Genomic DNA, 22,510 nt, shown 5'->3' with positions numbered 1-22,510 from the left:
ACCTTATTGCTTTTTTATCCTGCACTACCATGAGCTTATGTAACGAAATGTTGTTCTTATCTGTGCTGTAAAGTTCAAATTTGAATGACAATAAAAAGGAAGTCTAAGTCTAAGTCTAAGTCTAACAGCTGCAGCACAAAATAGAGAGTAAATCCAGCAGAAAATAGAAAATAGACATTAAAAACAAAGAGAAGTAGCTAACATAGAAGGTGTCAGGTAAACAGATATCATCTATTGCTGTATGGCGAGTGAGTATACAGCTGGATGGAGTGCGGAATGAAGGAGTTCTTGAATCGAACACTGTGGGAACTAAGCTGTGGGAGCCTGTTGGAGTATGAACTCTGCTGTCCCTAAATTGTCTGGTGGAGTGGGTGGGCAGGATTGTCCATGATGGCCAGCAGTTTGTTCAGTGTCCTCCTGTCCCTCACTGACACAAACGCCTCCAACTGCTTGCCAATAGTTTGGCCGGCTTTCCGGATCAGTTTGTCAATCCGGTTTGAGTCCCTTTTGCTGGTGCTGCTGCCCCAACAAACCACTGCAAAGTACAGGGCACTGGCCACAACAGACTGATACAAGATCTCCAACATCTTGCTGCACACATTAAAGGACCTAAGCTTCCTCAGGAAAAATAGTCTGCTCATGCCCTTCTTGTAAACAGCTTTGCAGTTGTCCTTCCAGTCCAGTCTGATGTCCAAGTGGACTCCAGAGTACTTGTACTGCCCCACTACTGCCACCTCCTGGCCCTGGATCTTGATGGGCTACACAGGGGTCATTCTCTTCTTGCAGTCGATGACCAGCTCCTTGGTCTTGTCCACATTAAGGGCCAGATGGTTCGCCTGAGACCACTCCACAAAGTCAGCGATCCTGTAGTCCAATTCCTGTCCCTCTCTGATACACCCGACCACAGCAGAGTCGTCAGAGTATTTCTACAGGTGGCAGGACCTGGAACTATACTGGAAGTCTGAGGTGTAAAGGGTGAACAGGAAAGGAGACAGGACGGTCCCCTGTGGAGCACCTACACCACTGACCACAGTATCCGACAGGGAGCTCCCCAGTCGCACAAACTGAGGCCTGTCAGATAAGTAATCAGTAATCCAGGAGACAATGGGTGAACTGACACCCATCTTGAGCAACTTGTCACTCATCAGAATTGGCTGAATGGTATTAAAGGCACCAGAGAAATCAAAGAACATATAAGTAAACATTGATTGATTGATTGATTGACATAAATTATGTGTATCCAGAGAGGAAAATACAACAATTAGGAAATATTGGATGACTTCTTTTTCAAGAACCCATTTTGGAAAAATATTTTAAAAAACAAATATTGTGTGTTGGTGAACTGACATGACAGATTACAATGAAAAAGTCACTCAGTAATTCCTCTGTTGAGGGAATGCATCTTTTCAGGTAACTGGGGTATGTGTGAGTGACAGAAAGAAAAGCTCTGACTTGCTTAGGGAGAAGTTGTTTGGTGTCACCTCTTGCTATGCATGTTTATACCTCTAGACCAGGGGTTGGGAACCTTTTTGGCTGAGAGAGCATGAAAGCCAAATATTTTAAAAGGTATTTCCGTGAGAGCCATATAATATTTTTTAACACTGAATACAACTAAATGCGTGCATTTTTAAGTAAGACCAACATTTTTTGAGTATAATGAGTCTCTTATACTTTTTGATAACAGTGTTATTCTGAAGCTAACCAATAATAAATAAAATACGGTAGAAAACGGATGGATGGATTAAAATGCATGAAAATGTTTTGTATTTTGAACGTTATCTTTAACACTGTGATTACCAGCGGAATTATTCATTACTTATCGTGTTAAGCAATGTCAGCTAAGATTTATCTGAGAGCCAGATGCAGTCATCGAAAGAGCCACAGGTTCCCTACCCCTGCTCTAGACCTTCAATATAAAACATCTTTTTTTCTTAGGAAAAAAAATATTCGATTTCTTTATTGCAACGGTTCCACAACATTATATAAGGTTTTGTCATATAAAAATGTTTCTTTTTGAAATAAATAAGCAATAATTACAGTGAATTTCAATATAAATACATTGTACATCACATCATACTTACTATTTCATAATTTAAGTAGAGTAAAAAATATAAAGAACATTTAGTAATAGTGTCCTTACCTAAACCTACATATAATATTGACCTACATTGAATATCTCACAGGCACTTTCCCCACAAATTCCCGCTATTACTTTGATTGAGTTGTTGTAAAGTTTTATTTTATTCTTTCTTTATTCACCTTGTACTACTTTATGTTTTAAATCTTATTTCTATTTACCTTTGACACAAGTGTCTCGGACAGTGTTTTTTAACCATTGGGGTATGGCCTGTTGTTGGGCCTTGAGCGCCCCCTCGAGTGCGGCCAAAAAATTTCTGTTCCTCAGCTGTGGTCGGTATGTGGTACTCAGTTGTAATACACTTTTCCACCACTTGTGGCAGTAATGACAATGTACAAACAAGTCTGGAGCAAACGTCATAGAGAAGTTTCCTAAGCGCAAAAATTATGACTGGTGGTGAAGCTGTATTTCCATTTGCACTTACATTTTATTGACAGTTTATCTAAGAAGCACATATATGATTATTATTATCATCATTAATTTAGTTTGAATTCATTTATTTTAGCACTGTGTCTGTAAATGTAACCTGTTAAACTGCAAGTATTTTAGATATAAGTATTGAATATGATTAAAATCAAGAGTAAGATTACTAATTCAGTGTTTTTAGTGGAAAAGTTGGGTCAAAGACAACATCATTTTGTAATATTTTTTACATTTCAGTGATTTTACCTTTACTTTTATTTGTTAAATATGGTAATAAACTATTATATTATTACTTATTACTATCAATATTATTAGAAAATGTGTGTCAACGTTTTCACCGAAACACATGACTGTGGGATAAAAGTTGTGGCCGTGAGGACAGGTTGTTCACCAAAAAAAAAGAGCAAATTTTCGGGTCTTCCACGCTCTTTTAAATTAGAGGGAACGCCATCCGCTTTGGAGGAAGGCCGATGGCGCTCGCCTCCTTCCGATGGCCATCCAGCCAAAACCAAACATTAGACGTCAAAACTTTTTAGCCAGGGTTAAAGTAGACAAGTGTGTGAACAAAATGAGACGTTAAGCACGGAGCTACGTGAAAGAATGGCTGAGCTACAAGAGGAAGTAATCCTGTCTTTTTGGAGCATTCTGCTGGAAATAGCTGCCATTATAAAGGTGCGTACCCATTCTAGTGGCCCATATTTTTTTTGTTTATTCGTGAATAGTGTCGCCATGGTAACACCAAAAGCTCCCAATTTAAAGAATTTAATTAAAATGAAATTAAACAATGGATGTCTGCTAACTTTTTGCAACTCAACGCTAAGAAAACGGAAATGCTGATTATCGGTCCTGCTAGACACCGACATCTATTTAATAACACCACCTTAACATTTGACAACCAAACAATTACCCAAGGCAACTCGGTAAAGAATCTGGGTATTATCTTCGACCCAACTCTCTCGTTTGAGTCACACATTAAGAGTGTTACTAAAACGGCCTTCTTTCATCTCCGTAATATCGCTAAAATGTGTTCTATTTTGTCCACCAACGACGCTGAGATCATTATTCATGCGTTCGTTACGTCTCGTCTTGATTACTGTAACGTATTATTTTCGGGTCTCCCTATGTCTAGCATTAAAAGATTACAGTTGGTACAAAATGCGGCTGCTAGACTTTTGACAAGAACCAGAAAGTTTGATCATATTACGCCTATACTGGCTCACCTGCACTGGCTTCCTGTGCACTTAAGATGTGACTTTAAACTTTTACTACTTACGTATAAAATACTACACGGTCTAGCTCCATCCTATCTTGCTGATTGTATTGTACCATATGTCCCGGCAAGAAATCTGCGTTCAAAGAACTTCGGCTTATTAGTGATACCCAGAGCCCAAAAAAAGTCTGCGGGCTACAGAGCGTTTTCTATTCGGGCTCCAGTACTATGGAATGCCCTCCCGGTAACAGTTAGAGATCCTACCTCAGTAGAAGCATTTAAGTCCCATCTTAAAACTCATTTGTATACTCTAGCCTTTAAATAGACCCCCCTTTTAGACCAGTTGATCTGCCGTCTCTTTTCTGCTCTGCCCCCCTCTCCTTCGTGGAGGGGGGCACAAGTTCGGTAGCCACGGATGAAGCGCTGGCTGTCCAAAGTCGGGACCCGGGGTGGACCACTCGCCTGTGCATCGGTTGGGGACGTCTCTGCGCTGCTGACCTGTCTCCGCTCGGGATGGTCTCCTGCTGGCCCCACTATGGACTGGACTCTCACTATTATGTTACAAACCCCGTTTCCATATGAGTTGGGAAATTGTGTTAGATGTAAATATAAACGCAATACAATGATTTGCAAATAATTTTCAACCCATATTCAGTTGAATATGCTACAAAGACAACATATTTGATGTTCAAACTGATAAACTTTTTTTTTTGCAAATAATCATTAACTTTAGAATTTGATGCCAGCAACACGCGACAAAGAAGTTGGGAAAGGTGGCAATAAATACTGATAAAGTTGAGGAATGCTCATCAAACACTTATTTGGAACATCCCACAGGTGTGCAGGCTAATTGGGAACAGGTGGGTGCTATGATTGGGTATAAAAACAGCTTCCCAAAAAAGGCTCAGTCTTTCACAAGAAAGGATGGGGCGAGGTACACCCCTTTGTCCACAACTGCGTGAGCAAATAGTCAAACAGTTTAAGAACAACGTTTCTCAAAGTGCAATTGCAAGAAATTTAGGGATTTCAACAACTACGGTCCATAATATCATCAAAAGGTTCAGAGAATCTGGAGAAATCACTCCACGGAAGCGGCATGGCCGGAAACCAACATTGAATGACCGTGACCTTCGATCCCTCAGACGGCACTGTATCAAAAACCGACATCAATCTCTAAAGGATATCACCACATGGGCTCAGGAACACTTCAGAAAACCACTGTCACTAAATACAGTTGGTCGCTACATCTGTAGGTGCAAGTTAAAGCTCTCCTATGCAAAGCGAAAGCCATCCAGAAACGCCGCCGGTTTCTCTGGGCCCGAGATCATCTAAGATGGACTCATGCAAAGTGGAAAAGTGTTCTGTGGTCTGACGAGTCCACATTTCAAATTGTTTTTGGAAATATTCGATATCGTGTCATCCGGACCAAAGGGGAAGCGAACCATCCAGACTGTTATCGACGCAAAGTTCAAAAGCCAGCATCTGTGATGGTATGGGGGTGCATTAGTGCCCAAAGCATGGGTAACTTACACATCTGTGAAGGCACCATTAATGCTGAACGGTACATACAGGTTTTGGAACAACATATGTTGCCATCTAAGCGCCGTCTTTTTCATGGACGCCCTGCTTATTTCAGCAAGACAATGCCAAGCCACATTCAGCACGTGTTACAACAGCGTGGCTTCGTCAAAAAAGAGTGCGGGTACTTGGAAGTGTAGAGCGATTTGGCAAAAATACCCGTCAATTCTGTCTATTTCATGGCTGGCTCACAGCGTGGACACTTCGTGATCAGATACGACCGACAGACGATTCTGGATGTGGATAGATCGGGCCGTTATAGGCTGAAAGATGCGGGTACTTTCGACCTCCTCGCTAGCATGGGGATTCTTCGACAGGCTACATCCAGCGGCCTCTAAAGCAGCGGAGTTAAGTGCCAGCGAGGACCGTCAACGGAAGACACGTAAGCGGTGTGAGCGGAAGCAGAAGCGGGGATGCCGAGCGGGGCTAACAACAAAGCGAAAGGCTAATCCTCAAAGAAGCGCTAGTCCGGGTGAGAAGTTTGTTAAAATAGAACTAGCCAGCGCCAGGCTGGATAATACCTGCACACATAGCAACTATTTTAGAACAATACACAACTCAAAACATTTTTTTTCTGTGTCAGAAGTAGACATGCACTCTACTGAGGTGGCAAGTTATGATGCGTTCGGTTTATCACAACATCAAGCAAACAATCGGAAAATTCCCGTCATATCAATTCCTAGATATGGTCGAAATTATTTAAAGTGCACTACACATAATAAACACAACATTATTAATATTGCTACTACGGATAATTTCAACAAAAACTCCTCAAAACAGCCCACTACCTATAATATGGGCTTCTTAAACATAAGATCATTATCTTCCAAAACGCTATTAGTTAATGAGGTCATTAGAGACAATAATCTTGACGTTATTGGTCTCGCCAAGACCTGGCTCAAACCAGACGATTTCTTTGCGCTGGGTGAGGCGTCTCCTCCTGGCTATGCGGGAGCGCATATTGCCCGTCCCATTAAAAGGGGTGGGGGAGTTGCACTCATACACAATAAAAACTTTAATCTTACCCCGAACCTAAATAATAAATATAACTCGTTTGAGATGCTTACTATGAGGTTTGTCACACCGCTGCCTCTCCACCTGGCTGTTATCTACCGCCCCCCAGGACCTAATTCGGACTTCATCAGTGAATTTTCAGAGTTCGTTGCTGATTTAGTGACGCACGCCGACAATATAATCATAATGGGGGACTTTAATATCCATATGAATACCCCATCGGACCCTCAGTGCATGGCGCTCCAGACTATAATTGATAGCTGTTGTCTTACACAAATAATAAATGAACCTACGCATCGCAACGGAAATACGATAGATCTAGTGCTGGTCAGGGGTGTCACCACCTCCAAAGTTACGATACTCCCGTATACTAAAGTAATGTCCGATCATTACCTTATAAAATTTGAAGTTCTGACTCATTGTCAACAAACTAATAATAATAACTACTATAGCAGCCGCAACATTAATGCTGCCACAACGATGACTCTTGCTGGCCTACTGCCTTCGGTAATGGCACCATTCCCAAATTATGTCGGCTCTATTGATAACCTCACTAACAACTTTAACGACGCCCTGCGCGACACCATTGATAGTATAGCACCGCTAAAGCTTAAAAGAGCCCCTAAAAGGCGCACCCCATGGTTTACAGAAGAAACTAGAGCCCATAAATTATCATGTAGAAAGCTGGAACGCAAATGGCGCGCTACTAAACTTGAGGTTTTCCATCAAGCATGGAGTGATAGTTTAATAACTTATAAACACATGCTTACCCTAGCTAAAGCTAAATATTACTCAAATCTCATCCACCTCAACAAAAATGATCCGAAATTTTTGTTCAGTACAGTAGCATCGCTAACCCAACAAGGGACTCCTCCCAGTAGCTCCACCCACTCAGCAGATGATTTTATGAATTTCTTTAATAAAAAAATTGAACTCATTAGAAAGGAGATTAAAGACAATGCATCGCAGCTACAACTGGGTTCTATTAACACAGATACGACTGTATCTACGAAGGATACCGCCCTCCAAAATAGTTTCTCTCTCTTTGATGAAATAACACTAGAGGAATTGTTAAGATGTGTCAATGGGACAAAACAAACAACATGTTTACTTGACCCATTTCCTGGGAAACTTATTAAGGAGCTTTTTGTATTATTAGGTCCATCAGTGCTAAATATTATAAACTTATCACTTTCCTCTGGCACTGTTCCACTAGCATTCAAAAAAGCGGTTATTCATCCTTTGCTCAAAAGACCTAACCTCGATCCTGACCTCATGGTAAACTACCGGCCGGTGTCCCACCTTCCGTTTATCTCGAAAATCCTCGAAAAAATTGTCGCACAGCAGCTAAATGAACACTTAATGTCTAACAATCTCTGTGAACCTTTTCAATCCGGTTTCAGGGCAAATCACTCTACGGAGACAGCCCTCGCAAAAATGACTAATGATCTACTGCTAACGATGGATTCTGATGCGTCATCTATGTTGCTGCTTCTTGATCTTAGCGCTGCTTTCGATACCGTCGATCATAACATTTTATTAGAGCGTATCAAAACACGTATTGGTATGTCAGACTTAGCCTTGTCGTGGTTTAACTCTTATCTTACTGACAGGATGCAGTGCGTCTCCCATAACAATGTGACCTCGGACTATGTTAAGGTAACGTGCGGAGTCCCCCAAGGTTCGGTTCTTGGCCCTGCACTCTTTAGTATTTACATGTTGCCGCTAGGCGACATCATACGCAAATACGGTGTTAGCTTTCATTGTTATGCTGATGACACCCAACTCTACATGCCCCTAAAGCTGACCAACACGCCGGATTGTAGTCAGCTGGAGGCGTGTCTTAATGAAATTAAACAATGGATGTCCGCTAACTTCTTGCAACTCAACACTAAGAAAACGGAAATGCTGATTATCGGTCCTGCTAAACACCGACATTTATTTGATAATACCACCTTAACATTTGACAACCAAACAATTACACAAAGCGACTCAGTAAAGAATCTGGGTATTATCTTCGACCCAACTCTCTCCTTTGAGTCACACATTAAGAGTGTTACTAAAACGGCCTTCTTTCATCTCCGTAATATCGCTAAAATTCGTTCCATTTTGTCCACTAGCGACGCTGAGATCATTATTCATGTGTTCGTTACGTCTCGTCTCGATTACTGTAACGTATTATTTTCGGGTCTCCCTATGTCTAGCATTAAAAGATTACAGTTGGTACAAAATGCGGCTGCTAGACTTTTGACAAGAACAAGAAAGTTTGATCATATTACGCCTATACTGGCTCACCTGCACTGGCTTCCTGTGCACTTAAGATGCGACTTTAAGGTTTTACTACTTACGTATAAAATACTACACGGTCTAGCTCCAGCCTATCTTGCCGATTGTATTGTACCATATGTCCCGGCAAGAAATCTGCGTTCAAAGAACTCCGGCTTATTAGTGATTCCCAGAGCCCAAAAAAAGTCTGCGGGCTGTAGAGCGTTTTCTATTCGGGCTCCAGCACTATGGAATGCCCTCCCGGTAACGGTTAGAGATGCTACCTCAGTAGAAACATTTAAGTCCCATCTCAAAACTCATTTGTATACTCTAGCCTTTGAATAGCCCCCCTTTTTTTAGACCAGTTGATCTGCCGTTTCTTTTCTTTTCTCCTCTGCTCCCTCCTATCCCTTGTGGAAGGGGAGACACACAGATCCGGTGGCCATGGATGGGGTGCTGGCTGTCCGGAGTCGGGACCCGGGGTGGACCGCTCGCCTGTATATCGGTTGGGAACATCTCTGCGCTGCTGACGGTTTCCTGCTGACCCCACTGTGGACTGGACTCTTACTGTTATGCTGGATCCACTATGGACTGGACTCTCACAATATTATGTTAGACCCACTCGACATCCATTGCATTCGGTCTCCCTAGAGGGGGGGGTTACCCACATATGCGGTCCTCTCCAAGGTTTCTCATAGTCATTCACATCGACGTCCCACTGGGGTGAGTTTTTCCTTGCCCTTATGTGGGCTATACCGAGGATGTCGTTGTGGCTTGTGCAGCCCTTTGAGACACTTGTGATTTAGGGCTATATAAATAAACATTGATTGATTGATTGATTGATACTTTCCTGGCCCGTCTGCAGTCCAGACCTGTCTCCCATCGAAAATGTGTGGCGCATTATGAAGCGTAAAATACGACAGCGGAGACCCCGGACTGTTGAACGACTGAAGCTCTACATAAAACAAGAATGGGAAAAAACTCCACTTTCAAAGCTTCAACAATTAGTTTCCTCAGTTCCCAATCGTTTATTGAGTGTTGTTAAAAGAAAAAGTGATGTAACACAGTGGTGAACATGCCCTTTCCCAACTACTTTGGCACGTGTTGCAGTCATGAAATTCCAAGTTAATTATTATTTGCAAAAAAAAAATAAAGTTTATGAGTTTGAACATAAAATATCTTGTCTTTGTAGTGCATTCAATTGAATATGGGTTGAAACGGATTTGCAAATCATTGTATTCCGTTTATATTTACATCCAACACAATTTCCCAATCCATATGGAAACGGGGTTTGTAGATCCACTATGGACTGGACTCTCACAATATTATGCTAGATCCACTCGACATCCATTGCACCGGTCGCCCAGGGGGGAGGGGTCCCCACATCTGCGGTCCCCTCCAAGGTTTCTCATTGTTATCCCATTGGGTTGAGTTTTTTCTTGCCCTGATGTGGGATCTGAGCCGAGGATGTTGCTGTGGCTTGTGCAGCCCTTTGAGACACTCGTGATTTAGGGCTATATAAGTAAACATTGATTGATTGATTGATAAAGTACCCTCCTCGGCACGAACAAGACCTTTCCGACAATATAACATATGTGGGGGTTCGTTGGCCAGTTCGCCACGTATTAGACGTAAGAGAAACGTGCGGAACTATAAAAAGAATAGCAGGCACATAATAATAAAGTTAGAAGTATGAGCAATAATTCACTGCTGGCATTGCAGCAGGCCCATAATTATATTGTTTTAAAATCTTAGTTGAAGGTTATCATTCCAAATGAATGTACATAATTTTTTGTCTTCATCTGAGAATATGTTATTCACGCTTTGTCAGCCTATTCATCCAAGACTTGATCTAATCTATTTGGAATAAGAAGAAATCATAAGAAAAAAAGATATTGTTACTTACTTTCTGGCTGACATCCTGAAACTCCGGTGCAGAGAGGGAGACAGTGTTCTTGAACGAAAAAAGGCAGGAGATTTTATGCTGGACATCACTGGAGCTGTGACATGCACTGATGTTCATTAATGCTCTAGAAAGAGTAAAACAAGTTGAAAGTTATCAGGTCTCAAATCGACACGTCTATGTAATATATCCAGTGGCGTTGAAATATGGGGTGTAAGTGTGGATGTTGTATTAAGTTTCAATATTTTTTTTATACAAGTTAGTTTTTATACATTTATACAAGTTATCAAAAAAGACACCATAATTTATAATATAAAATGAATATAGCCATGAAAGTTCAATAATTAGGTTCCTTGAATCCAATGAAGATTTTCTAAGACTACCTACACCGCTTATCGAAAGTACGAGATGGTTCGTTCCACCTGGATTGTGGCAAATTTATAACAAGCTCACCTTTAAGTATTCACACACAGCACCAACATTTTTAAACAAGGGTATAGTCATAAGAAAGGTAAAAAATATGATAAATCGATTTGTGGAAGAATACTGTAGGTGAAAGTTATAGGCAAGTTTCACTTTTGCATCTCATTTCCCAAATACCTTATGTTAACTCCCAGAAAATGCACTAAAAATAATAATAATAAAAATAATGCATTATTATTAGGGATGTCCGATAATATCGGCAGCCCGATATTATTGGACATCCCTAATAAATGCTTTAAAATGTAATTTCGGAAATGATCGGTTTCTTAATTATCTGTATCGGTTTCTAAAAGTAAAATGTATGACGTTTTAAAACGCCGCTGTGTACACGGACGTAGGGAGAGGTACAGAGTGCCAATAAACCTTAAAGGCATTTCCTTTGCGTGCGTGCCGTCCGAGTCACATAATATCTACCGGCTGTTCTCATCACAAATTTATGCAAGGCATACTTGTTCAACAGCCACACACTGAGGGTGGCCGTATAAACAACTTTAACACTGTTACAAATATGCGCCACACCAAACAAGAATGACAAACACATTTTGGGAGAACATCCGCACCGTAACACAACATAAACACAACAGAACGAATACCCAGAATCCCTTGCAGTATTAACTCTTCTGGGACGCTACAATATAAACCCCCCCGCTACTCCCTACCCCCACCCACCCCAACCCCGCTCACCTCAACCTCCTCATAGTCTCTCTCAGGGAGAGCATGTCCCAAATTCCAAGCTGCTGTTTGGATAGATAGATAGTACTTTATTGATTCCTTCAGGAGAGTTCCTTCAGGAAAATTCAAATTCCAGCAGCAGTGTACAGAATTGAGATCAAATTTAAAAAGTAAAAAGTAAATAATGGGGGTATAAATGGAAACAGAATAGAAAAATATTACAATAAGAATAAAAATAAAAAGCAAAAATGAGAATGAAAATATAACAGTAAAATAAGAATATAACAAGAGAAACTAGGCAGTAGTGACCATGTTATGAAAAAATATTGCACTGTTATTGTTTTGAGGCATGTTAAAAAAAATAATGCACTTTGTGACTTCAATAATAAATATGGCAGTGCCATGTTGGCAGTTTTTTTCCATAACTTGAGTTGATTTATTTTGGGAAACCTTGTTATATTGTTTAATGCATCCAACGGGGCATTACAACAAAATTAGGCATAATAATGTGTTAATTCCATGACTGTATATATCGGTATCGGTTGATATCGGTATCGATAATTAAGAGTTGGACAATATCGGAATATGGGATATCGGTAAAAAAGCCATTATTGGACATCTCTAGAATCGGTAATATCCACTAATGATAGTTAAACATGTATCAGCTAATCTCTACTTTACACTCTGAAGTAAAGGGAAACTTGAACGATTTATAATTATTTAAGTGAATAATGACATCTTAAATGATTATTTCAATTCCTATTCTGGCCACTTTATCATGTGATATTTGTATTAAAAAAAACTAACAAAACCAAATGATTTAGGAGGTTTGAATGTGAGTAAATGTTTGGTGGTGGTCGGAGGGGCCGTAGGCGTAAATTGGCAGCCACGCTTCCGTCAGACTAGCCCAGGGCAGCTGTGGCTACAAATAGAGCTTACCAACAAAATGTGTGAATGTTCCATGTGAAGCCCTTTGAGTTTCTATAAAAACTCTTTATAGATCTAATTCATGGCTGTTATTATTGACGTGTTGTTTTAACCAAATCCATGATATACAGTGGGCTCTCAATTTATGAACTTAGTTGGTTCTCGAACGGGGTTCGTGAATTGAAAATGTTGAATAGTAAAGCAAATCTCTCCATAAGAAACAATGTAAATGTTAATAATGGGTTCCAGCCTGGATAAAAGTCCATATTTAGTGATGTTTTGCACACTTCAAACACAATATAAGTGTTATACAGTATTGTCTGTCAAGCAAACATAACAAGAGGGTGATGGACCAACTTTCTATTTAATAACGAAGCCAAAACAACAAAAACGACAAGCTGAACTGGCCTGTATGCGCTGCTCTGCAACACACGGACACACACAGAAGTCACTTTGGTGCCCTCACAAACAATCATAAATCACACAATCCTTAACTTTAACAACTATATTGCTACAATAATAAACATTTGATCAGCTGACAAGAGAGGGAAAGCGGCAGACAGACAGGGAAAAGGCCGTGTGTGCCGCTGTGATATATTGTAAGTTTGCTTTAGCATATTTTTCCAGAAAAGGCCTGTTTTTATCACGATTAAAAATGTCTATTCACTATGAACAAGCACAAAATGACTGCCAGTGAGTCATACAATGAATTAATGTAGCGTTCGTACACAGAGATATGGTTCACAAACAGAGGCATACTTGGCTTGATCCGACCAAAACCAAAAAGTTTGCAAACAGAGGGGTTCGTAAACCGAGCTTCCACTGTAATTCGTTTTTTAGTGCATGTTGTGGAGAATGTATATCTTTTTAAGAGTTCTTTCTTTACCCATAGTCATGTTTAAATCAGCTAATATTTTCCCATGTGTACACTTTGTGTTTTTTCCCGACGCTCGTTAGTGAACTCTGTGTTTCACCTTGAAGATCTGGAATGTCTGTTGGGAGTATAATGTACTCCCTTTCTGTGGAGGAGACCTTATCAGTTTAGAACAAAAAGGCTGTATTTCTTTCTGGGCGGGAGTGGGCTGTTTTCATACTAAATAAGCTGACTCTTTCCGTTTGATTTTTAGACCGCTTCTAGATGCCGCTATTAACATTAATTGTAAGGACTCCTAAAGCTTTAGTAAAACTTGGTAATATTGCTATTCTGTCTTGGTGGTCCTTCTTCCTCAACATACATGTCATCTGAAAGAACTTGGGATTGACCAGTGTGTTTTATTCCCTGAGAGGAAGACTGGTTGGACGCAACAATGTAAACATACCAAGTATGTGTGTATGGGGCGGTGGTGTTGGATTCAGTTGGGGGGGCCTTTAGGAACCTTATGTATGGGGGCCCATAATTTTGTGCTAGGCCCTTGACTATACCTGATTAGTGCAGCATCAGAGTTGGACCTCCAAATTGCCTCCTGACGGCTGATGTCTTCAACAAAGTCCTCCAGAGTCAAAAGACTCTGCAGGCTGGCGTTCATGTAGCAGATCTGTGCCGGGTTAGGAAACCTGAAGCGGGAAGAAAACTAAAAACTCAAGGACAATTATGTAACGCCTACTTGCAGGAGAATGGGAACTGCAACACAACCAATGGTCCTGACAGTAAAACACTGCAACAACTTGGATGCAGCAAGAAATAAAAAGAACAGAACTCTCTCACTGCGGACTCACCCAAGATACTTGTACTGCTTATTTCTGACACTATGGTTTGTGGATGTGACATTTGTTGTTTGATCGTCATTTTTCTTCCTCTTCTTCCAGCTTGTTTTATTATCCGACAGGCCCCCCAACACCATCGCCTTGTCCTGGTGGGAGCTGGGGTGGCTCTTCAGATGGCGTTGTTCTTCAAGAGTTGGCACCACTTGGCATCGCTGTTGCAATAAAGAAAAGCCCTGAATAATTATTAGAGTATTTAGATCAACTTATCTGATGAGCATTTTTACCCCCCAAAAAGTCTGATATAGGTACAGATTTATACATGCAAACCTGGCATCTTCCCAAGTGAGGCGGAGCCTGTCTTCCTGTCATTCACATACAACAGTGACCCAGTGAAAAGCACCCACAACTCAAAAATAGTAGCAGTGGAGTTAGATGCTAATTTTAGGACAACAGTTTGAAGACGAGACAACAAACAACAGCAAAGGAATAGGCTTTCCTTTTTTATTGCCAGTCGTTATTTCACTGATACCCAGCTGGCACAAGACATTGATACAACGTAGGGCTGGGCGATATGGACGAAAAAGTATATATCGATATATTTTTACTTGAACTCAATATTCGATATATATCTCAATATATTTTCCGGTGAAAGTACACATACAGTATAAAGATATTCATATTTGTGCAAGATTCACTGAAATTGAACTGAATGACAATTGTACTGTAAACAGTCAGTGGCAATTTTATTAACCCAGTTAGTCAAGATGGGTATTAACAGCACAGAAAAAAAAACTGTTTAATTACATAACATAAATAAAATGGAAAATATTCTTTCTACGTAAGATAAATAACATAGCTGTGCAAGTAATACAAAATGTATCAAACTCAGATAAAACATTAATTTGCAGGCAGGCACTTTTTAATTTCCAGTTGACAATATAATGGACTGTCACACATGTACGGTTCTTGTCAGCGCTAAGTAAGTGACATTACTTAATTGTGCGGCTATGATCTTCCTCACTTCAGCATACATTTTTGGCAGCATTTCTCGTACAAAATATGCCCGGTTTGGCAACTCGAGAACAGTTTTGATTTGGGCTTACATGGTAAACAACTCAAATGAATGTTTTATCCAGACGCATACATTTGTCCAAATGTGGCCAAGTAGTCGCATTGTGGGTTTCCTGGACGTCGTCTACATCGCTAAAAGAAAAATCTAAAGAAGAGAATCCCTCTGCCATCTTCCACTAGTTTTTTTAATATATAAATCCCCCGCTTGAATATTCCCTCTTCTCTTCTCTGACACTCTTTTGGGATGTCTGTTGTGATTTCCCTTCCTGGTTCCACAACCTCTGATTGGCCTGTCCCTAATGTTTTGCCTTAATCTCAATCATGGATGTTCTTATACGTGCAAGCACATCTTGGAAGGAGGAAGGGGAGGGGTTTAGTAGCCCATGGGGTTTTGAGAGGGAGTGGGAAGCGGGGGAGAACAAGGAACACAACAAATAAGCGATGTTTGGTCATTTTAACGTGAAATAATTTTCTTAATTCATATCTTGTTTAAAAATATATCGATATATCTTACAAGCTCGATAGGTCGTCCAGCCCTAATACAATGTTGATTATACATATATGTCCTTTAAAACTGACATCGGAACAATGTTGCAAAAAAGTTGTATTTGTAAATTGAAACATCTTTGATGTCTAACGGTGGATCCACATTGTTGGTTGGGGAATCACCAAATTTCAATAGTCAAATGAACGCCAAAATCTGACATTCAATAATTGTTGTTAAAAAGCATGTTGTTTCAATGTTGTACAAACCCCGTTTCCATATGAGTTGGGAAATTGTGTTAGATGTAAATATAAACGGAATACAATTATTTGCAAATCATTTTCAACCCATATACAGTTGAATATGCTACAAAGACAACATATTTGATGTTCAAACTGATAAACGTTTTTTTTTTTTCAAATAATCATTAACTTTAGAATTTGATGCCAGCAACACGTGACAAAGAAGTTGGGAAAGGTGGCAATAAATACTGATAAAGTTGAGGAATGCTCATCAAACACTTATTTGGAACATCCCACAGGTGAACAGGCAAATTGGGAACAGGTGGGTGCCATGATTGGGTATAAAAGTAGATTCCATGAAATGCTGAGTCATTCACAAACAAGGATGGGGCGAGGGTCACCACTTTGTCAACAAATGCGTGAGCAAATTGTTGAACACTTTAAGAAATACCTTTCTCAAGCAGCTATTGCAAGGAATTTAGGGATTTCACCATCTACGGTGCGTAATATCATCAAAGGGTTCAGAGAATCTGGAGAAATCACTGCACGTAAGCAGCTAAGCCCGTGACCTTCGATCCCTCAGGCTGTACTGCATCAACAAGCGACATCAGTGTGTAAAGGATATCACCACATGGGCTCAGGAAGACTTCAGAAACCCACTGTCAGTAACTACAGTTGGTCGCTACATCTGTAAGTGCAAGTTAAAAACCGTTTATCAACAATACCCAGAAACGCTGTCGGCTTCGCTGGGCCTGAGCTCATCTAAGATGGACTGATACAAAGTGGAAAAGTGTTCTGTGGTCTGACGAGTCCACATTTCAAATTGTTTTTGGAAACTGTGGACGTCGTGTCCTCCGGAGCAAAGAGGAAAAGAACCATCCGGATTGTTATAGGCACAAAGTTGAAAAGCCAGCATCTGTGATGGTATGGGGGTGTATTAGTGCCCAAGACATGGGTAACTTACACATCTGTGAAGGCGCCATTAATGCTAAAAGGTATATACAGGTTTTGGAGCAACATATGTTGCCATCCAAGCAACGTTACTATGGACGCCCCTGCTTATTTCAGCAAGACAATGCCAAGCCACGTGTTACATCAACGTGGCTTCATATTAAAAGAGTGCGGGTACTAGACTGGCCTGCCTATAGTCCAGACCTGTCTCCCATTGAAAATGTGTGGCGCATTATGAAGCCGAAAATACCACAACGGAGACCCCCGGACTGTTGAACAACTTAAGGTGTACATCAAGCAAGAATGGAGAAGAATTCCACCTGAGAAGCTTAAAAAATGTGTCTCCTCAGTTCCCAAATGTTTACTGAGTGTTGTTAAAAGGAAAGGCCATGTAACACAGTGGTGAACATGCCCTTTCCCAACTACTTTGGCACGTGTTGCAGCCATGAAATTCTAAGTTAATTATTATTTGCAAAAAAAAAAAAGTTTCAGTTTGAACATCAAATATGTTGTCTTTGTAGCATATTCAACTGAATATGGGTTGAAAATGATTCGCAAATCATTGTATTCCGTTTATATTTACATCTAACACAATTTCCCAACTCATATGGAAACGGGGTTTGTATTTGTGTTGTAGAATATTGGTATAAAATGACCAAAATTCAATGATCAAATCGACGTCAAAACCCAACATTGATTTAACGTCGTCAAAAAGCATGTTGTTCCAATGTTAAGCTTGAGTTGATCAATTCAACAAGTTTTCGAAGTTGTTTCAATACCTGCTTAAATCTTAAGCATTTTGTCTTAATTTTTTTTATTTTTAAGAACGGGTCTTGAATAAAAGGGGTCTTTTTATATTCAGTGTCATCTCAAGAAACGGTGTTTTACTTAGTTTTGTATGCCGGACTCTATGTTACTGTTACCTTGCGCCATTGCCACCACCGTAACTTCTTATCGTCGGCGGCAACAACCTCACCATGGACTCTGAACCTGTTGACAAACACAGTTGTTCCTTCTGTTTTCATTCGGAGAACACAAATGTCGGTCCAAAAAGGGTCAACGGCAAGACCAATCAGGCTGGGAGCACTTGTCACAAGTGGTTTTTTTATTCTGGTGAGATTGCTATGCTGGTGATGTTGTCTTTTTTTCTTCTTTTAGAAGCTTTGCATGACATCTCAGCTGGTAAAAATATATACCAATATAACATAAAAATATTTTAAACCCAGCAGACAGCATTTCTGTCCAATAAAACACTGCTATAACTTTTAAAAGTTTTCATCTTTTTTACTTTGTTATTATACAGGAAAACCAATCCGTCCACGTGAAATAAAACTATTTTCTTTTTTCTGGCAAGAATTCATGGTTAGCTTACCCACGGGCTTGCACACTGGAGAAGCTGAACTGAAAACGCAGGCTTAGTCTCTTTGACCTGCTCAGTGGCTTTGTGGGTAGAGTGCCCGCCCTGAGATCGGTAGGTCGTGAGTTTAAACCCCGGCCGAGTCATACCAAAGACTATAAAAATGGGACCCATTACCTCCCTGCTTGGCACTCAGCATCAAGGGTTGGAAGTGGGGGTTAACTCACCAAAATGATTCCGGAGCGTGGCCACCGCTGCTGCTCACTGCTCCTCTCACCTCGCAGGGGGTGGAACAAGGAGATGGGTCAAATGCAGAGGGTAATTTCACCACACCTAGTGTGTGTGTGACTATCAGTGGTACTTTTTACTTTCCTTCCTTGCGCCTCAGCCTGTGCGCATTCAGGGCCTCACAGAGAGTCGGAAATTATAGAACTATGTTTAAAAATGCAAACTTTTCTCATTCCGGGGTTATAAAAAATCTGAGGGGAGCCACAACAAGGAGGCAGAAGAGCCACATGTGGCTCCAGAGCCGCGGGTTGCAGACCCCTGATTCAGTGTTACTGAAAAAAAGGGTGACACATTAGGTAGTTTTAAAAAAAAAAGTTAACTTTTTTGTCGCCTTCTCCTAATCTCTGCTCCACTTGCATAACTGCGCTTTATCTTTATAAAAAAGTCTCATAACCATCTTGGTTTTGGTGTGTCGTTCAGAATCAAGGCATTAGCATGGACTAGTCCACTGCGTGAAAGGAGACGGGGGAGATATCGGAAACGCACAATTTAAAACAAAAAATAAAGAATTGTTTTAAATAGAAGGAAACTTTATTAATCATTTTCATGAGACATTTTGAGGCCCCTGGAAATCTTGGGGCCCCAATCAACTGCCTGTGTTTGCCTATGGGATATTATGAATCACCCCTATTTTGCTCATTTAAGAGACACAATACTCAGAGTACAGGCTTAGTATATCAGTTTTGCATGTGCTATTTTTGTGTGATGTGTAATGTCTAGTGTTTAAATGTACGGCAGTGACAATGAATTTCCCCAAGGGGACCAATAAATCTAATCTAATCTAATCTAATCAAGTTTGCACCTGTAATACCTATTACACACAAACCGTTATTATATCAGGCCCAAAGGTGTTTGGTAAAGTTTCCTCTAATATTATATGTCGTGTTTGTATCGTCATACTATCACGGTGATGGACTTACCCAAGACTGTCTGATACCTGCTGGCTCTGCTTGATGGATGCAGCCTGCTGGGGCCCCCAGTCTGTCTTTTTCAGACTCATATCTGTCTGATATGTGCTTTTTGCGGTGTTGAATTCTTGAAACTTCACCTGCATTTCTTTGTTTTTTGCTGGGAGTGTTTTGAAAACCTCCCCTCGGTCCTTGTGAGAGATAGTGGTGTTGCTCTGCTGCCGGCGGCTCCGTTCTTCAGGAACACAACATACCTTTTGGAACAAAGAAACGCCTATAAGATTATGGAATGGTTCATTTAAAGGGGAACTGAAACGTCACAATCCCTAAAAAGCACATATGTATGTTGTTTTTAATGCATTCTAAATCGTAAACTACGACAAGTACAAGATGGCTAAAATTGCAGGTAATGGGAGTTTGACATTGACATATTGAGCCAGCGAGCTCCTGCAGCGCCTTTGAGCTGCTGAAAGTTAATTCCCGATAATAAATAATGCCTCTCACCTAGATATGAGAAGGTTGTAGCCACCAACCGAAAAGTTGGTAAACTTTGACATTCAACTTTTACCCATACTTGCCAACCTTGAGATCTCAGAAGTAGGAAGGTATTTAAAAGGGCCGCAGATTTTTAATGTGTGTGAGCAAACGCAAAAATTCCCTGAACATTCAGTGGAGCACATGTGAGCAACATCAGACATGCTCCTGTCCCAAACCCAATGTTGGTACTAACGCAATACAAAGTAACGCGTTACTGTAACACCGTTAGTTTCGGCGGTAACTAGCAATCTAACGCGTTATTTTTTATATTCAGTAACTCAGTTACTGTTACTACATGATGCGTTACTGCGTTATTTTACGTTATTTTTTATGTAGTATCGGCTAGAAACAGAAGATCTAAGTGTGTTTTATTGAAGCGCAGCTGTGTCGTCCTTCTGTGTCACAAGGAAAAGAAAAGGCGTGCTTTCTGTGGGTGGGGGCGGGGGCTCCCAGACCGTAGTTGAGGGGCGCAAGGGAGACGTTCTTCCAGGGCCTATGTACTTCGGGGCTAACAACCTTCACTTTACCCGGAAGTGTGTCTTTACAGCTGAGGGTGAATGACGAGGCCGGCGGTTTGTTGCAACATTGTGACTATATTGGACGCAGCCATCCACCAAGCCATTGCACCTGCACTCACTCATTGTCGCCGTTCCCTCACCTCTCTCGCCCACTCACTCACTGACGTCACTCACCTCACATGCTGTCATATCTTAAAGGGCCACACACACACACACACACACACACACACACACACACACACACACACACACACACACACACACACATACGCTACTCTCATAACAACTAACAAGACATCATGGCGAAGCCAGAAGTCGAGTTTCTTAACATGGACACATTCTCAATACTTTTCTTTAGTCGAGCACAAAGAAAATAACATTTTAGTTAAATGTAAGTTGTGTCTTGGATCAAAGATCCTATCTACTTAAAGTTAAAATTAAAGTGCCATTATGTTGCAGCTATTTAAAATAGTTTTGTCAATTTGTTCTGGCCTGAAATAAATTGGCCCTTTGAAACATATATTTGTCTTTGTGTGTTGTATGTAGACCACATTGCTTTCTGAGTTCAGTGATGCAAATGCATGTCAAGTTGATCAACAGATTGTATTATTCTCCAGTGCAATAACAGTACTGAAATGAAGGCTAAAAGGGCATTAATGGGAGCCTTAAAAAAAAAAAGAAAAAAAAAAAAGTAACTACATATGTACTTTTCACAGTAACGCATTACTTTTTGGTGTAAGTAACTGAGTTAGTAACTGAGTTACTTTTGAAATAAAGTAACTAGTAACTGTAACTAGTTACTGGTTTTCAGTAACTAACCAAACACTGGTATTGAATGTCTTGGTGGGGGACATGCTTTGGAAATAATTTGTACCCCTTTTGAGAGATCACATTTAGTCCCCCTTAAAACATTCACATGTTGCACAATGAGATGTAAGCATGGGAGAAAGCAGTGGTGTGCCCTCAGGGCCAGCAAGGCCTTTTCTCTGCTGGCCTCACATAACCAGAAATCATGATCATAATTAAATATAAAATTATTTTTTTATTTACTTTCCCTAAAATATCCAAAATTAGTAATATTCTCTTCATGTCATATTATGCTCGTTCCAGTGCTGTTGTTTTTAGTTTTAGTTTGTATCCAATCAGAATTCAGCTAGCTTATGTTGCCATACCGTACGAAATCTGCCAGACGCCTTCAGATTCAGCAATGCAGGCATCCGTGCACTGTAAGTAATCTGGGATATACAGTTGATAGACAGTTGCGATAGCCAATCAGATCATAAGTTGTTGTCATTAAGGAAGGCCTTCTAGATGGCCTCACGTTGAACGTGACATTTACGCGTCCTGTGATTGGATACTCATCGGGATCGTTAGCGGATGAATTTGAGAACACATAGAGTTGAGAGACAGTTGCGATAGCCAATCAGATCACAAGTTATTGACAGTAGATGTTCTGGTACAACGAAAAGTTGTAAACTCTTGTTGTTAAAGTGTGTCATGCTTGTCATTTGATTAACATTGTTACATGTGTATTTGTCGCCATCATGTGGTCAGGGCAGTTAATATATCTTTGAGAAGTGTGTACTTTGAATCAAACTTTATTGAGCGGAAGTTGCATAAGCCAAGCAGAGAAATTTATGGTATACGTTTTAAGTGCTGATTTGTTTTAATTGATTTTTATATGCGCCAGAAAATAACCCGTTTTGTATACTGTTGATGTGTTTCAATACTCAGTAGGGTGTAAATGTGTTCCTGTATAGTATTTCTCCAGCAATGATCATGTGGTTACATCAATAATGGTATTTTGAGAGGTTGAAGTCGGAGATCACTGAAGGCCT

General features: G+C 40.4%; 1 protein-coding gene across 1 annotated transcript in view; it reads right to left on the bottom strand.

Moving 5' to 3' along the window:
• LOC133615477 (ubiquitin carboxyl-terminal hydrolase 37-like) overlaps nt 1-22,510 on the bottom strand; it is a 107,796-nt gene that overhangs the window by 5,387 nt on the left and 79,899 nt on the right. The window contains exons 11-15 of the mRNA XM_061974094.2: nt 19,630-19,871; nt 17,988-18,054; nt 14,329-14,528; nt 14,035-14,166; nt 10,534-10,657 (exon numbers count right to left, since the gene is read on the bottom strand). Of these exons, the coding sequence (XP_061830078.1) occupies nt 10,534-10,657; nt 14,035-14,166; nt 14,329-14,528; nt 17,988-18,054; nt 19,630-19,763 (657 nt within the window). The 5' untranslated portion in view covers nt 19,764-19,871. The remainder of the gene's footprint in view (nt 1-10,533; nt 10,658-14,034; nt 14,167-14,328; nt 14,529-17,987; nt 18,055-19,629; nt 19,872-22,510) is intronic.

Source organism: Nerophis lumbriciformis, linkage group LG22 (genome assembly GCF_033978685.3).
Source record: "Nerophis lumbriciformis linkage group LG22, RoL_Nlum_v2.1, whole genome shotgun sequence".
Lineage (NCBI taxonomy): Eukaryota > Metazoa > Chordata > Actinopteri > Syngnathiformes > Syngnathidae > Nerophis > Nerophis lumbriciformis.
Note: the sequence above shows the minus strand (reverse complement) of the source record. Positions and strands in the feature narration are given on the sequence as shown.